The sequence below is a fragment of the Rhipicephalus sanguineus genome, chromosome 1 (genome assembly GCF_013339695.2).
Source record: "Rhipicephalus sanguineus isolate Rsan-2018 chromosome 1, BIME_Rsan_1.4, whole genome shotgun sequence".
NCBI classification, from domain to species: Eukaryota; Metazoa; Arthropoda; class Arachnida; order Ixodida; family Ixodidae; genus Rhipicephalus; species Rhipicephalus sanguineus.
Window position 1 is genome coordinate 199,875,903 of NC_051176.1, and position 18,068 is coordinate 199,893,970.

Consider the following 18,068-nt stretch of genomic DNA (forward strand, 5'->3'; position numbering starts at 1 on the left):
AGGCGAGGTTTACGAGGCAGAATGGTTCGCGCGGCGCGAGGGCGAGAAGGGCCGCGCTCCCGGGTGGGCCGACGGACGAGAGCATCGTTCGCTCGCGCCAACGAACGTGTTCCATGCGTGGGGGCAGTTGTCATAACAACTGAGAATAGGAGTTGATCCTTGCGCCAGGCGACTACGCGGTGCGGCTGGTCTGCAGACGTGGCCGCGAGTAAGCATGGGCAGATGCGGCTCTTTCTTCTCTGTCAATCCACGCGCTCGTCTTGGCGGCGTCAGCGTTTCTTTGCGCACTGCCTCTGCACCGCCAGTGCGAGGCCGCTGCGTGAAATGACCAAGGTGGGTATGACGGTAGCTGGCGTCAACCGGGGGCGTTGGTTCCTCGTCTGGGCAGCGTAGAAACTGGGGGACCAAACTTAGTTGCCGAACGGGGAAGAAAACTCGCGGCTAGCGTTTAACTCAGCTGCTGCATCGCTCCAGCGGCAACGGCGTCCTTCGTCTATTAAAAGGAAATGTAATGTGTAAACATCGAGCAAGTGATCGCCGTGTGAATATGAACCTAAGAACCCCGGAAATAAGAAGCAGTGATGAATTCGGGCTGGCCGGAATGACAAAACGTGTATTGCTCGAATGTGTCAGCATACCGTTCATCTCATATTTCGTTAGGAAGGTGTGTGCTGGAGCGCCGTGAAGATCGCCATTAGAATGAAAGCGAGAGAGCTGGCCGACGCCTTTAAGTGCGCCCGTCGCGCTCCTAGCGCCATCTCGCTGGTAATGAAGAAACGCTTATAAGCGCTTGCGTCTCGGAGGACTGCAAACTGTAAAGGGTGTGTATATAACGCTCGCCGTTAGCTTCCTGAGGGATCTGCACTTTGTGGAGTAGTGCTTAGCGCACCGCGCTGTGAAGTGAGAGGTCGCTGGTTCGATTTCGCGCTTCGAAAGCATTTTTCTGATTTATTTTTCTTTGGGATATTGATGTGTATATACATACTTATACGTAGCATGACGGCGGCGACGGTAAAAACAAGCCTGACCATATAATTGCTATCGCAATAATAAAGCTCTTCGGACTGACATAGCTTTTCTTATCTGTTCGTGACCTTGTGATTTTAACACTAAGGATCGAAGACTACAAGAGAGCGTTGTAGCTCGAAAGAGAGATCGTCCACACATTCTTAGGGCAACACAGCGTCGACTGCAGCCTAAGCTAGACCGGTGACAGCGAGAATGTAGAAAGGCTATAGACTTTTTTGCGGATGGATTTCGGTGCCGCCATGTTGGGCTGTTAATGGTGCCGTTTTTTTTATCTTGGACAACTGAATGAACAGCTCTACGGGAGGCGTATACGCAAGAAAACGGTTGGGTTGGTGCATTCTGCGTTTCGTAACCTTATCAGTTCACGTCACGACATACAAAAATAAGAAAACATTCGATTAACAGCCCAAGGTGGCGGCGCCCACACGTCCTACGTAGTCTATAACATCCTGCGCTCCCTGCAGCGACACTAAGCAATCATGGCTCGAACTTGTGTGTACTTCCGTTGTTTGTTACAAGCACTGCAGTTGAATGAATGGAAGCTCTTTTCGCATATATGTGAGAATAATAAAATACAGAACAGAATTAGATGTATAGCGCCAAGTATACACGACGCAAGACAGCGTGACGAGTGCGAAAATCGCTAGACAGAGAAAAGTGTAACTGAGAGAAAAGTGACGATTGCTTCAGAAGGTTTTATGAATGAGTGAAGGAAAAGCGCTTCATTCTCGCAGCGGGAGATCTCCACGCCCGACTCTCGTGCGCAAATGAAAGCTCACAAACTCACGTGCACGGCTAGGAAGTAAAGTGAGGGGCTTTGTCGTGCAGGTGGTCCGCTCTCAGGCTAAACACACACACACACACACACACACACACACACACACACACACACACACACACACACACACACACACACACACACACACACACACACACACACACACACACACACACACACACACACACACACACACACACACACACACAACTTCGTGCATAGTGGAACGCACCTTAGGCTCGCACAGCGTTAGGACCCGGGCCCCGAACCGCCGGAGCGCGCGCGGACCAAGTGGCGAGTGTGCTCGTAATTTTGTTCGGGTCGCAATATGAGCGCTGTGTCAGCGCCGCCGAGGCGGCGGCTCGCAAATGGAGGTTTATGTCTGTCCTGGCCTCGTTATTGGAGTCACGCCGGCCCTGTCGACGAGAAGCGCAGCATCGCGCACGCTACACTACATTTGTGTCTGTGCTGATAAAAACTTTAAATGTGTAAGGCTGTCTGCACAAGACGTCGTCGTGGAGGCACGGCCGCAAGAGCGTTATCTCGAATAGCAGCAGCTCCCCTTCTTTTTTTATATATATTTATTTTTATTTTGCGCGCCTTCTGGCGATCTGGTTGTTACGTGGTCGCCGTGCCTCCCGACTGATCTGCTGCCAAGACAACGGCCAAGTGTTTAATCTGGCGAATATACTTTGCAGCCCTTTTTTGCAGCGCTTATTATTTTTTTTTCCCGCTAAACAACGCGATGTGCGGTTCGGTCACGTGGCGATGAGGCGGCCTGCTCTTTGTCATGTCGGCCGCTCATGTTTTTGTGTGCGCGCAGGACACGTCGGCAGAGCCTGGCGGGCCGAAAACGCGCTCTCTGGTCCCTGCCGATGTCTATCTCTTGAGCAGCGCGCGCTCCGTTTTCCCGATCCCACTATAAGCTCTCCATCGCACTGTCGTCGTCGCATGTGCCACCGAAATCGCTCTGCGGCCGATTTGGCGTAAAGAGGCAGCGAAGAACGGTGACGAGCCCAGGAAGAATATGCGATCGGCCGAACTGAATTTGAATAAGGCAGCTCTTGGATACGAAGGCAAGAAAAGTTTCCTTGCCACGTTAGGTAGCTAACAGGGCCGGGCTCTCACTTGTGTACGTGCTTCAGATAGCATCGTATATGTGAGAGGGCGGCGGCAGGGGGACTTGAGAAGGAGCAGCCACAGCAGCTGCGGCGCATAGGGTAAGTGTTGCGAGAAAGCTATCAAACAAAGGCCGCGTGCCTTCGCCATGTTTGCACACAACTGCCGACGATTCTTCTTAGTTCCTAATTACGGAAATAGGAGATACTCAACGCCCGCTTGTCTTAACTTGTGCTGCTTGGGTGACTGTATCTCCGAAGGTGTGCTTTGGCTCAAGCTTCCTCTTTCCTTACCACATCCGAAGAAATCGATCAATTTCACCGAGAGCTTTTCGACCCGCGGTTAAGAGGGAATTGCTGTCAGAGGCCTTCCACGAACAGCGGCACACACTATATGCGAAATGCAGTCTAAATATACTTGGCAACCCGGCGGTTGAGTCGAACGTTTAGATAAGTGAGGTGATAAGAAGGCGCAAGGAGACAAGCGATGCTTTTTCCCACTGGCGTAATATCTGGGATATGATTATATCGCCTTCATAAAATTATGACTATTTCACTTTCTTCATTCGTACAATCTGCACGTCTTATTGCAAGTGGTGTTATGCAAAATTGGCTTAACTGCAGAAGCACAGCCCACGTATAGTAACAACTGAGTATATACACTATACTGTAGCAATCTTGACAATGCTTCGTGGTTGATAATCGCCTGATTTTCGTATTCGTTGTCCTTTAATAGCGCATAAAGGCTAATAGCACATAGGCTTTAATAGTGCATAAAGACCCGAGCAACTATGACCTAAAAGTTCAAAGAAGTTGCCCCAATATTTTTTAGCGACCCTGGTTAGCCATTGTGGACGATTTCGGAGGTTATGCCGTAATCGCGTGGTCTGAGCAGTGGGCCACTTCCGAAGAACATTAACGGCGGCCTTTATTTTTCCTTATCAGTATATATATATATATATATATATATATATATATATATATATATATATATATATATATATATATATATATATATATATATATATATATATATACTGATAAGGAAAAATATAAACGCCTTTCGTGCCGAATCCACTCGTCTGAAAGTAATATTTCGCACTGAGGTTGCTCGCTTTCTACACCGTCTGAATCAATACGCTTCTTATGTGGCCCAAAATTTAGTTGAGGTTCGCCTCAGTAACAGTATCGCCCCAATGACGCTCCTTGGTGATTGACGCATACAGCCGGAAGTTGCATGAGGAAATGCTTGTATTGCAATGTACTTAAGTAGCAGCTGAGATAATTGTTCCTCGTGAGTCGCTGTCTAGTGCCATTAAAGCACAGGGAATGCTTTGCACGAAAGGCGGGAGGGGCGGTAAGTTGATGGGAATTTTGTAGCAGAGGAATGCGTTATGCGAATGCTCGGGCCCAGTTCCTCCCCTCTTTCCTCGTGAGTAGGCAGACGTCGTGCACCACCAGTGGCGATGCCCGGGGGGAGGGGGGAGGGGGGGGGGGGCACACAGGGCCGGTGTCCCCCCCCCCCCCCGAAATATTTTTTGCCATGGCATACACGGCACAAAATGACACTCGACCACATCTGCCTGCACTTCCCCCACTTCAGATCATGGAGGTGCCCCCCCCCCCCCCCCGAAAAATATTTCTGCCTACGACCCCATGCACCACACGGCGGAAGTTGTCAGTCGGCTCCTTCTTGCATTCCTGCCTATAGCCTCCCCCCTTCTGCCATCTTCTTTATTATCTGCGTGTTTCTTAACATTGATTTGTTTATGTGTATAAATATTGCAAGCTCTTTTATAGGGACAGGCATCCCGAAAGCCGAAATACTATTCCGAGACAAGCATATTGAAGAAAAAGAGAGCAACTACGGCAGAACCTCCACACACTTACTAGACACACAAACAGAGCTCAAAAGAGTACAAGCAATGCAACTATATAATCATTTATTTAGTTAGTATAATCCCAAGGGTCTGCACACTTTACAGAGTGAAGTGGTAAGAAAACGCAAAACCATATTATAAATACAAGCACGCCTTATCCGTACAGTGTTTCTAATTATTCAGTAATATCTCTAAAGAAGCAGAATACACTGCGATGTTACAAAACATTGGTTAATAAAGTCAAGTATATTTCATTAGGGGTATTATACGGACATCATCGCTTGGAAGCAAGCTTCAGTATCGGGGACAGTCGCCCATTTTGTCAACAACGACGGCAGCTAATAATAATAATAATAATAATAATAATAATAATAATAATAATAATAATAATAATAATAATAATAATAATAATAATGTAATGGGGAAGACGCAAGGCAGTTAATAATAATAATGACGTGTTTGTCTATACCAAAAGTGTGCTTTGTGAATTCGTCAGTGAGCTGCTGTTATCACCTACTTCCGCGATTTTACAACTGAACAGTACAGCCGTGCAGTTACGTTTGCACGAATCGACCACACAGGCCCCAGATTTCCAACAGCATTACGTTCCACCCTCGCTCGCTTCATGGAATAGCGCGAAACCAATCTGCACTCCGTGCCGCCTCACCTTTCCGTCGATAACCCGTACCTGCAGTATGCGATCTCGCGAAAACCATCGACTTCAGCAAGGCTAATCAGGACACCTGAATGCTTGATGAAAGACAGAAACTGCTTTGGCACCCCACCGTTCTCCTTAGTTCCTTCACAATGGGAGGAAGCACACAGAAGATGGCGGCCGCTGTGAGGACGCCATCAGGCCGCTATAACTCCCCGCAGCGCGAGTACAAAAGCCGCAAGTAAGGCGTAGCGTTCCGATTGCCTCTTCTCTCATGATTTGATCTGCTCTCATCCGCTCGGAAACTGATACTATTTTCTTGTTTGCTCTGGCGATCGCATTCTGATATCATAACTACATTCGCTATATTTTGGCACCCTTTCTCCCCATCTCGGCCTGAAGCCATGCGAAAGAACGCATTAACCACTTGCCACAGTAAATGGAGGCGAAAAAAAGAAAATATCAGCGGCGCGAATAAAGCAACCACACATTCGGGGAGAGAAAAGGAAGGAAAAGCCGGAGGCCGAGTAAAAGACGAGAGTAGCGCGCACGGGCCACCGAGCCGGGCTGCTTGGGTATGCGCGGCACGGGTTTCGCTAACGGTGTTCGGCGCTCCCCAGAAAGCGGGCAACCCGTTGCCGCTTTATACACGCTTTGTGGCTGTAGCGTTCGCGGCATCACTTCTCCGCACGTGAAATATTGAATGCTGGGCGCCGCCTCGGAGTAACGCGCTTGACGACTCTTCCGAGCCCATTGGACGGGGGAGCCTTCCCGGCGTCTCGGGAAGCGTACCAATCTTGCGGATGGATAGTGCGCTGGCGGTGGCCCGAGGTGGCGCGGCGGCCCGTGTTATTCTGCTGCTGCTGTTGTTGTCATCTGGGCATGAGCGGTTTGCGCCTGCTTCCCACCACCTTCTATACATCTATATGTATGTGCGTTCATTCGCGTCGCTGCTTGCGGCGCCTCGATCGCGAGCCCCGCTCGCCGAGAATCACAATTCCGCTCGTATACGACTGTGCAGATGCCCTGGGCGATTCCTCGGAGATGGCTTCCTCACACGGTTATTTGATGCCAGCCGTCGGAGGAAGGTTGGTGCTGGCATCATGCTCTTCGGTGGGAGAGAAAGAGAAGCGGCTCCGCCTAATTGCGTTTCCTGAGCGCGTTCAGCGTCACTTGCGCCGTGGTCGTCAAAACGGAAAAGGGCCTCGGGCGTCGCATTTCGGCTGATGGCGGCGATGATGTTCGAGCGCACCCTGCGAAGACTCTTTTTTAGCTGTGCGTTCTCGGAGGCGTCGCCTAAGCCGCTTTAGCCTGCAGGTACACTGCGGGAAATACGATCAGGGTGTGCTGAAAGGTCTATCTTGTTCCGCCAATTTTATACAAGTAGGGGCCTTTTACATGCATGCGGAGATATCATTTCAATGACCAAAAATTTATGATCAGCCTCCGTGTCAGTGTGCAAGCCTTGTCTTATTCAATGTGACATGAATTTTCTCATTATTGCCTCTTCCCTGTGTTTGGCTGACAGCTGCGCCCTTTATTCAGCTTCTTTCGTTAACACTATACCACTCTGTGTGTCCTTGCATGCTGTTGTCGACACTAAACTCTTTTGGCCACTGCGGTGGTCAAACGAACAGGCTTGACCCGGTGTTCGTGGCCAGCAGTTGTTCCACACGATTACATGCGCTGTTTATAACGCCATTTTTACTAAATTATTACTAAATCAATACGGAAAAAGGACAATCAGCTGGTGTAGAATGTTCCCGAAACGATAATTTCGAGGCTAGCGCTCGGAAAACCTCAGTTGAGACTTCAGCATGAAATTTTCAAGACATCTGACATACTTGACTCAACAAACAAATATCAAGAGCATAGTTATTTTATTGTGCCGAATATTTCTCTGCATTCTTCGTCGACATTTTTCATATAAGCTAGGTTAGTTTCTTGCTACGCGTGGCAGGCAAGACCTGGAGATAATGTAATAGCAAGCTGCGATGCTCCTTCAGATGAATAAAAGTGAAGCGATTTGGGAAACTAATCCGCGGACGCATGGAGGCTGGTTCCCGCGTCTTTCGCTTTACCTGGCAGGCACGTTATCGCTATGACGCAAGACGCGTTGCGAAGGCTTAACATTTGTGTAGCATTGCGTTTGACCAGCACAATTTTTTTCCAAGCATTTGAAGGGTGTCGTGGGTGTAAATAATAATAGCTGGGTTTTGACGCGCCAAAATCACGACATGATTATGAGGCACGCCATAGTGGAGGACTCCGGATTAAGTTCGACCACTTAGGGTTTTCTAACGCGCACCTAAATCTAAGCACACGGGTGGTGTTTGCATTTCGTTCCCATCGGAATGCGGCCGCCACTGTCGGGAATCGAACCCACGCCGTCGAGCTTAGCAGCGCGACACCCTACATGCAACGCTACCACGGCGGGTTGTAGCAGGTAGGAAACAATAGGTTTTGGATGCGCGCGGTGGGAAGGCGTTTTCTTTGTAGGCGGTCAAGAATGGTCTCTTAGCGCATGATACTTTGTGATATTTCGTGTAATAAGGGTGGTGATCATGCGTTATCCCAAATCACTGACGCTTGCGTAATCCAGCGCAGTGGCTACAAGCTACACTGTTCACTTTCCCGAAAGCTGAGCACACCACAGGGAAGGTGACAGGGCAACTCCGTGTACCGGGGACCAGACGGCAATAAGTGGTCCCACACCAAGCCTATATCTTTTAGAATGCGACGAAAAGCTTACAGTGTCATGCACCACGCTGTCCAATATTTACTAAACAATTTGACAGTGTGGTTGCACGTGCCCTGCTTTCGACGACAAGGATGCTCGCACTCCTATTTAGCACCGGTATCATCGGTATTACCCATAGTACTTAAGGAACAAGCTTCAAGAAATTGGAAGGCGGATAACATTTCGTCGCTAATTTCGCGACTAATGCCTCGAGATCGGCATAGCCACCCTTTCGGTGGTTTCAGGATTAGTAAGAAAAGATGCAGTGGCCACTGATCAGCTTCATTTCTGTTAATGCAACATATTCGCTAATATGCTTTAAGAGGTCATTAGGTGAATTTAAATTCGTAAATTGTTTACTTTTGAATACTGCGCCAATTCTGATGTTCTTTACAGCCATGAATTCAGTTACCCAGAATTACCGCTGTCTCGAATACCATTGAGTTTATAACCGAAGACTGAAGTGTTTAAAAGCGCTCGTATAAATCTGGATCTGTCCACTAATATTCCAGTTGCGTCTCTACATCTGTTGTGCTCACTTAATGGTGACGTTTTTCTGTAGCAAATTCTGAATCGACACCATAAAAACTTCACAGTTTAGTACATTCTGAGCCCATTTTTTTTATCTCTGCAAGGTCAAGGAGTGGGATGTGGCTTGAGAAGGGAGAACTGCGCCTCGTGCTGTGCTCGGCGATTGAAACGCGATACCCGGAGTGCGGGGCTGCTGGCGGTGAGGGTGACGGTAAGGGCGAGAGCGTTCGCGACACGCGGTGACTGCATCCGGTAGACAACCTTTCATCCTGCAGTCTGGTGCTAAGCCGTGCTCCTAACTGGGGCTGCAGAAGTAGCGTCTTTTCCTCTCCTGAACCTCTCCTCGTCTTCCTCTCCTGTAGTTGTTTGTGGCGCCGACGGAGCGCTGCTTGCCGTGGCTTCAAAACACTGCGCTCACGTGCCGCGTCGCGCGAAATGGCTGGAGATGGCGGGCGTGAGTTACGAAGGGTTGCAGCGCTCCGCTGGATCCACCGAGAACCACAGAATGGACGACTGTCTACCGTATGCAGTCACCACGCGTCACGAACGCTCTTGCCCTCACCGTCACCTTCACCGCCAGCAGCCACGCACTCCAGGTATCGCGTTTCAATTGCCGAGCACTTTACGTAATGTATAATTAGGTAAGGCTTGGGCTCAGCATGAAATATAACGCACATGGACCATTCTTCGTCTGGATACCGCGAAGTCAAGTATGTAATATGAACGCTTAAAGAACTTTTCTTCAAAACTAACGTTAAGGAAGCTTTCAGGATCTACGAAAAATAACTTTGCGTAAAATCTCATCAACTACTGATCGACGAGAGCCTTGTAAGAAATAAAGCCGTCTTCTAGACGCGAGCAGCGCGCATTTCCAGCGTTTGAGATGTTGGTCATTGACTGCAGCTGTGCTTTCTCTTGTGTGCAGGTTCGGGCCGAGGTGGGAGCAGCACTGGCGGCGAGGAAGAGAGCAGCGACGACGAGCACGTGTGCGGCCGCTGCCGTGCCGAGTTTCCCACTCTCGACCACTTCTTGGCACACAAGCGGTGCTGCCCAAGCGTCGAGACGATGGGGCTGCCAGGCAGCACGCCGAGCCGGCTGTCGTGTAGTGATGACGATGCGGCTGGCCGTCGGTCAGCGTCGGACGTGACCGAGGTGGACGAGGAACCCCTGGTGGCGGCTGCAGCTGCGCGGCTGCCCTCGACGCATGTGGCGTTGGAGGCTCTGCAGAGCACCAAGGTGGCCGTGGCGCAGTTCGCCTACGGCAGCGCCGGAGGTCCTGCTGAGATAGCGGCGCTACACGAGGCGCTGATGGCGCTGCAGCAACAGCAAGTCGTCCAGCTCCACATCATCCAGCAACTGCAGGCGTACGTGGGTGCCACGCCGACGCTTCCCGTGAACCTGACCAGGGCGGCGGACAGTACGCCGACTCCGCCTCCTCCGCCGCCACCGCCACCCCCGGCGCCCCGGACGGAGCCCAGTCCCGATGCCCCGGGACAGACACACGCGACCCCGCCGCCGCCGAACACCGCGGTAGACCTGGCCGCCAAAGAGCTCGCGGCACCTGAACCAGCCGAGCCGCCAGCGGAGACATCTCTTGGGGAGCCCATCTCCGGCGGTGCCCTGCTGGTTGTGCCGCCCGTGGGTCCGCCGCCACCGGACGAGCCCAACACGCTCGAGCTTCTGCAGCGGCACACTGAGAAGGCGCTGCAGGACACCATGAGCGGCGGCTCATTCTTGCTGAATGGCCTCGGCTCTCCGGACCCGAGTCGTTTGCGCAGGAAGGACGGCCGGCCCGACGAGGCTTACTTGCGCCATCGGTGTCGCTTCTGCGGCAAGGTGTTCGGCAGCGACAGCGCGCTGCAAATCCACATCCGCTCCCATACCGGGGAAAGACCCTTCAAGTGCAACGTCTGCGGGAACAGGTTTTCAACGAAGGGCAACCTGAAGGTGCACTTTCAAAGACACCGTGCAAAGTACCCACACGTGCGAATGAACCCGCATCCTGTTCCGGAGCACTTGGACAAGCATTTCCCGCCGTTGGAGCCTCCCGGGGATCGCAGCCCGACATCGCCGTCCGGCGCCACGTCGTCACCGCCACCGTCGCTACAACCTGCACTGGCTCTACAGACTGCTCCTTTGGGCGTCTTGATCAAAGCAGGGCCTCAAGTGCCACGACCCGATGACCTTGTCGGGCCCAGTTGCAGTGGCACGCTGGCGTTACGAGCCACGGGCAGCAGAAGCATATCTCCTGGTACTGAAACGACCAATGTGACTACATCAATGGGCTCTCCTCCGCTGGATGGAGAACGCCCTTTGAGTCTTAAAGCAGAGCCAGAGGATGATGCAGAGGACAAGGCGTCGGACGAAGACAGAGACTCCGGCGGCGTCAGTGGTTCCGCTGATGATTCCATGCCGTTCACCTCAGCCGGATCATTCATGAGCGGCTCCTTCTCCGCGCTTCCGACGTCCGCGGACGCAGCAGTGCCACTCCATGCGGACCCCGCCTTTTACCAAGACTTGCTGCCGAAGCCTGGAAGTAACGACAACTCGTGGGAAACTCTCATGGAAGTGACGAGGCCGTCTGAGACATCCAAGCTGCAGCAACTGGTCGACAACATTGAGCACAAGCTGAGTGACCCGAACCAATGCGTGATATGTCATCGTGTGCTCAGTTGCCGCAGTGCTCTGCAGATGCATTACCGGACACACACCGGTGAAAGGCCGTTTCGTTGCAAAATTTGCGGTCGTGCGTTCACAACGAAAGGAAATCTTAAGACACACATGGGAGTTCATAGAGTCAAACCACCGCTACGTGTACTTCACAAGTGCCCCGTCTGCCACAAACAATTCACTAACTCCCTCGTTCTCCAACAACACGTCCGTATGCATGGCTCTGAAAGCTTACACTCGACGCAAAGTTTCCCAACAACTTCACAGAGGCCTACGCCACCGCCAAAGACTTCTTCGTCACCTCCTCCAAGCTCTCCAAATTCACCAATGCCTGAGCAAAAGAAAGAAGAGGAGCGGTCACCTTCTCCGCAGCCTCTGTTGCGGCCTCTGAGTCCTGAGCGCCCACCATCGCAACTTACGTCACTAGCTGCTCTCGAAAATCAGGTGAAGGGCATCAAGACGTCGTTGCAAGTGCCAGCATTACCTTTCGGCCCCTTCGGCATAGGCCTTTCTTCTGGTTTTGGGCGCTACGATGAACAGTCGCCCCTCTTTAATAGAACGCCAGAAGCTGGACAGCGGTCTCCGGCATTTTCGCCGCGAGCTGGATCTGAGCTGTCAACTGGTGACGAAAGATCAACTCCAGGAGCGCCTTCGCCATCTGGTGGAACTTCACCACCCGTGAACGGCGGTCCGCTAGATCTAACGCCGCGAACCTTATTAGGCCGGCCAGCGGACAACTTTTCTGGCCGCTTTTTTGCCGCGCCGCCGTTGGGAGGATTGCCGTTTCCTGGAGCCGCGCCCGGCCGCCCGAACACAACATGCCAGATATGCTTCAAGACGTTTGCCTGCAACAGTGCTCTCGAGATCCACTATCGGAGCCACACCAAAGAGCGACCGTTCAAATGCAGCGTCTGCGAGCGGGGCTTCTCCACCAAGGGAAACCTCAAGCAGCACATGCTGACACACAAGATCCGAGATTTGCCGGCCACCTTGTTCGCTGCCACCCCTACCTCGAGTGCGAGCGCACCGAGTCCGGCACCCAGCCCTGGGCGCTCATCGAGCCCTGCCGATCAGCGACCCGGCGCCAGCCCCGATGAGAGTCGGACCAAGAGGGTGGACTCGGTGGCCGCTCCGCCGGGCGGGCCGCCGCCGCCCCGGCGACCTCCTGGGCTGCCCAGGCACGTGTGCCACGTGTGCAACAAGCCCTTCTCGAGCTCTAGTTCTCTCCAGATCCACATGCGCACACACACTGGTGACCGGCCCTTTAAGTGCTCTGTGTGCGGCCGCGCTTTCACCACCAAAGGCAACCTCAAGGTGCACATGGGCACGCACATGTGGAACAACGGTAGTTCGCGCCGCGGCCGCCGCATGTCCATTGAGCTGCCATCGCTGCTGAGTGGGCCCAAGGCTGACTTCGTGCCGCCACCGCCGCCACCCCACGAGCTCTTCTACCCTTACCTTGGGCCGGCCTACCTAAATGGCATGCTGGGACCGAAGGCGAACGAGATCTCCGTCATCCAGGGCGCCAGCACCGAGCCCCGACCGGGAGACGAGGCCGAGCCGCACAACGGCGCCTGGGCCTGGAAGATGGCCTGCAACTTGTGCGCCAAGATTTGCGGTTCGTCGCTCGAGCTAGAGGCTCACCTCAAGGCGCACCACCGCAAGGAACTGGAGGTCCAGTCGCCTGACAATGTGGCCGTCTGAGGACGCCCGCACCCCTAGTCCATGCCCTCCCCCATTCCTGTAGCCCAAGCGGCCCTTCCCCGTAACTTATTGTCTCGCCCTCATCCACGAGTTGGTTATGTCTTCTGTGATAGTGCACCTCCCGAACTGCCGAAACTGTTTTTCTCCCCTTGTGTAACCTCGTTTTCATTAGTTCGGCCCTCGCTGGTCGCAGCCCTCGACGCAGCCCCGGAGTGTACAGTGTTTCTGCAGGGGTCGCCCGAGTGGCGCGGCCGTGCAACCCCCTCCTCCTCCCCGCCCCAACGCCCCTAGGCGCCAGCCCCCGCCAGCCAGCCGTCGGGCACAGCACCAGCTGAGGGCCGGGGGAACCACGCGAGTGATACCTGGGCTGTGATATGTGTGGTGCCCCTGGCCCTTCTTGAGTAACGCGTTCCCCATACCTTTCGACCTCCCCTCCACGCGCGCCATGCTCTACGACGGCAAAATACACTGGGCATTCCATTGCTACACACACGCGCAAGCGGATGCATTCCGTACCTCCTCCCTGTTGTTCTGTCTTCCTATCCAAGCCCTGGGCCGTCCCTGTTCAGGCGTAGCGCTCGACGGACCCCGTGAACTCCTGCCGCCCTCTCCAAATCCCCCTCTTTTTTTCTCACTGGGCACGCTGATGTGCACGTGCTTCAGGCGACGCCGCGAACCGTCACACAAAGGCCAACAAATCACGTGACATCGCCAGCCACTGTTTGTACTCTCTTCGAGATGCTCTCTGCAGCGTTGTTGAAGCCACAGGCGCGAGGGCACAGATTACAGTGAGGAACAAAGCGTGCGATATCACGTGTACGATGTGAGCTAGGAAAGCTGTTAAACGTTGCCGAAATCGCGGAACTCCAACAATAGAAAAAAACAGAGACGGACTCGTAAGTGCGTAAGGCAACGCCCTTGTCTCATATTAACCGCCAATTTAGGCTCGTGTCTATAAAAAAAAGACGGACTTCTTTGAGCCTTGAGCTACAGCGAACAGAAAAAAAAAGCTCTCATCTTTTCATGTTCGCGAACATCATTATTTAGTCATCTCAAGTGTCGTGAAGAGAAACCAGCCATACTGGAGGCTGCTTAACAGTGTTGTGAATAGTGTAATTCTAATTGCATTCTGTCTAGCGACAGCATTATTCGCGAGGCCGAAGTTACATTGGCAGAGGTGGCCCTTTTAATTTTGTTTAATTTATGCCGAGGTTGCTTCAGTTTTTGGGCTGCAGTTATTATTTCGTTTTTGTTCAGGGAAGATGTCCGCACTGAGATATCTGATGCATTGAACGCGCTGCACTGAAAGCATGAAGAGTACAAGCCGCATTACGGAAGGCCAAGCGGAGCCGCAAATTCACGCAGAATTTCACCTCTCTTCACAAATTTATTTCAGTTCTGTCGGCGTTCCCGTGGTTTTATAGTAATTAGCACAGCCTAGTTAAATCGGGAAGTGTTACGACGTGTTATGTTTACCTAAACGTCATAATATTTTTGCCGAAGGCTGTAGTGCTAAACTGCAAACGTCGTTGTATGACCTCACTATAGCGCCTGGAACTTCGCTGTAAGCAATGGCGATGATACGTGAAGTATATTGAATCTGATGAGTGGTGGCAAATACAAATGACAAAACATAGTTGTACGAAATTCAGTCTTTTCGACGCCCCTTGTAGCGTATAAGTGAAGCCGCTAGTGAAACGCCGTGCGTGGTTTGGTTCGCGTTTGCGCAACGAAAGTGACGTCAGTGTACTAGAAACATCGCGAACAGGTCTCCTTAGTAGTTGGTCACATGAGCAAGTGAAACTGTGGTACGTGCACATTTCATTAAACTTCCTCACATTTCGACAATAGAAACGAACGATTCACCATGCCAACTTTCAGAAGCTTCTTGTTGTGCTTAAATAGTGCGGGATGTTTTCGTCTTAATACTCCTATAATTCCACCTCACACGTCACGCTATAACGCAGGGTGCCGCGATTGCTGAATAGGTTTTCATCTTTTTGCACATTGCGAGTACGCCTGCCTTCTATTCACGTTTTGCTAACATCGTGATCACTCCCTTCGCTTTTAAAAAAAATTGCGCTTTGGTATCACAGCCGAATATGATAACATTAGTAAGACTAGGGTTTATCTCTACTCAACGGAAACGAAGCTCAAAATTGGGCCTTGGATGCTAATAGTCATGAGAAGTTATTTCTTTTCTTTCTATCCTGGCCTGTCATTCCTATATATATCCAGTCAAAGTGAACGCGCGGCACAGCACGACGCTTTGCAACACGCTACGCGTTGGGCATTGGCGCTGCGTTGCCGGAAATGTCCTTGAGATTTTCCTGCGTTATGTAACATTTCGTTTACTTTAGAAATGATTATCTTGATGACGCTTATTCAGTGTTTAGAATTTGATCATGGCAGAAGCGAACACTGAAATGTTTAAAGGGATGCAAACTACGCGGCACCCTGCGAGTTATAGTCTCTTCCGTAATGTCACTTGAGAGTTACAAATAAATAAGCGTTATTTTGCCCCTGCAGTTAGCCTGCAAAGTTGCACACGTACAAACCCTTGTGGCTTGTAACTGTTTCACTTGGGGTCACAACTCTTGCGTGGTTGATACAAGGATCGTATGAGCTGTTACGGGCATATATGAGTCGCAAGATCGCCGTTTGTGTGGGGTACTTTAACGCCGGCGAGCTGGTGGTTAAGCGCGAAAAAATATTTTGTTCTCTAATTTTAGAAATCATTCATGCAAGACTCCGCATACAAGTCTCGCGTACATTACGTCCTGTGATACGAATTTTGTGGCGCGATTCACTGGCGTATTAAAAAAATACCACTTGTACGAATTTTGTTCACTTTCTGCTCCGACTGTTTTAAGTTAATGACGTATTTTTATTCCTTCCAAGTAGGCCGACACTTATTTCTGCCGTTGTGCTTCTCTGGAGTTAAGTTATCGTGAAAATGCTGGCGTGCTGCAGAGTTGCTGTAGTTTCTCGCACGTGCGTGTCTGAAGGCGGTAAAACCGAAGCGTTTTCCCTGGCGTTCGTTCCACCTATTCCTCTTTTTCTTGCAAGGAGTGATGCGAATTGTATACATGGTGTAATACTCAGCACATCTTTTTCTTTCTCTCTAAAGCGCGCAGTGTGCGCGCGCGAATGCCTTATTTTTTTGTTAGCCACGTTTACATTACCTTTTGTGTTGTTCGTTTGGAATTGTGGCGTCACGTGTTCTTCCCCTGAGGGTTTCATAGCGACGCCGCGGGTGGACTGCGGCAGTGTTCTTTCCTATCCCAGTGACGTGCATTCGTTGAATTTGTGGTCCAACATCTTCGACCCCCCCCCCCCTCAATCTGACCGTCGTTGCGTGCCGTATTTTTAATCGACAGGGGGGATTTGTTTTGTGTTTTCTTTTCAACGATTACGTCAGACGGACGTGATCATCCTTGGGGCAGTGCTCCGCCAGCCATCGTGTCAACAGAAACACTCCGGAGAAAGCTATTTTTGTAACACTTGTAGCGGTTGTCAACGCTGCCTGGCGGAACACTGCTCGCCTGGCATCTTCCGCGCGCCGGTGGCCGACCAAGGAACAAAAGGGAACGCTCATGGGGCAGCGCAACGACAGCGAGAGAATTATCACCGATCAAACTGTGTGACTTGGAACAAAAACTCTCTCTGTACCCAACACGTTTTCGGCATGTTTTTACCCTTGCCCTGCCCCCTCACACTGCTGGCTGACCTCCCTCGCGTCGCGCAGTGCCGACAGCTGGTTTTGAGACACTGTTTCATTTCTGAGCGTTGTCGACGCGAACACACACTCACCCTTGTATAGTCAAACTGCCATGTTCACTCCTGCAAGTCGCTCGAAGGGACCATGAAGGGAATAAGACGAACTGTGTTACGTCGCCTTGCTGTGAAAGATGGTGAAAACGACGCGGGAGATGTGTCGTTAAGCCAAACTGCGGACGATCTTTTCCCTCAGGGACTCATTGGAGAAAAGCAATTCACGTGCAGTCTGCGCTCCTGTGAAGAAAACTGCAACACCAACAATGATCGTTCACCTGTATTTGCTTCGGCATAATTATGCAAGTTTCAGCAGTGTGGCAAACTGCATGTTTCACAAGGTGTATAATCTGCTCAAAAGGGATTTATCATCAAGGACCTCAAATGATATTATAATAAACTAAAGTTAATATAGTTCTCAAGAAAACTATAATGAAAATTAATGCACTGTATACCAGTCAGTGCTCTTATAGAGCTATCGCATGCTTGCTGAACTCTGCTTGATCGCCGTAGGGTGCATAAAATAGTTGCGCCTTGGGTGAGTGAACAAGGACGCTTGGAACAAGTTCGTGACGGATTTCATGGTCCCCGAGATGTGACAATTGCGACACAATTCTCAACAGCTCTCAACAATGCTGAGCCTGGCCCATTGTATAACACGCAGTGTCAAGGTTTACAATATTTACTTGTTCTGCTTCTGATATTGGTTTATAAGTCGCGAGGAAGTGCTTTATGACGACTTCAACACAATAGCAGAGAAGTGAGTTCTTTTCTTCGTGCGCTATGCGCAAGGAGTTGCGCGCTGGGGCTAGAAATATGTCAAACGGATTGCGTGTGTGCGATGAACATTGTGCTGTGCATGCAAAGTCTGAGATGTCATCACCTTGGAAGGCAAAGTCATGAGCTGTGCTCAGGCACCTTATCTTCCCAACTTTTTCGAGCCCTCCTGGCATCCCACATGTATCTGTGAACACCCTCCAGTGGCCTCTCTTTGTACGGAGGCAGCAGAATAAAGCAAACGAGGACATCGCCATGGAAATACATCGTGCCGAGCGATAAATAAAACTCAACTTTAGCCGGAGGTCGAGCGGGAAAAAAAACCGTCTGTGTTGTCTTCCTTGATATTGTCTTGTCCGCCAACTTCCGGAAGTGAATGTTGATGGGGCAGTCAGAATGTCGCCTTAAGGAC

The 18,068-nt window shown here is 51.2% G+C and overlaps 1 protein-coding gene and 1 long non-coding RNA gene across 2 annotated transcripts in view; one reads left to right on the top strand and one right to left on the bottom strand.

The window, feature by feature from the left end:
• LOC119405215 (sal-like protein 3) overlaps positions 1 to 14,036 on the top strand; it is a 153,794-nt gene extending 139,758 nt beyond the window's left edge. The window contains exon 2 of the mRNA XM_037672029.2: positions 9,657 to 14,036. Coding sequence (XP_037527957.1) covers positions 9,657 to 13,105 — 3,449 coding nt within the window. The 3' untranslated portion in view covers positions 13,106 to 14,036. The remainder of the gene's footprint in view (positions 1 to 9,656) is intronic.
• A 2,462-nt stretch (positions 14,037 to 16,498) lies between these two features.
• LOC125759641 (uncharacterized) lies at positions 16,499 to 17,515 on the bottom strand. Its single transcript, XR_007417272.1, has 2 exons — positions 16,688 to 17,515; positions 16,499 to 16,657 (listed from the first exon to the last, which is right to left on the bottom strand). It is a non-coding gene; the product is annotated as an uncharacterized LOC125759641 (long non-coding RNA).
• Positions 17,516 to 18,068: the final 553 nt, after the last annotated feature.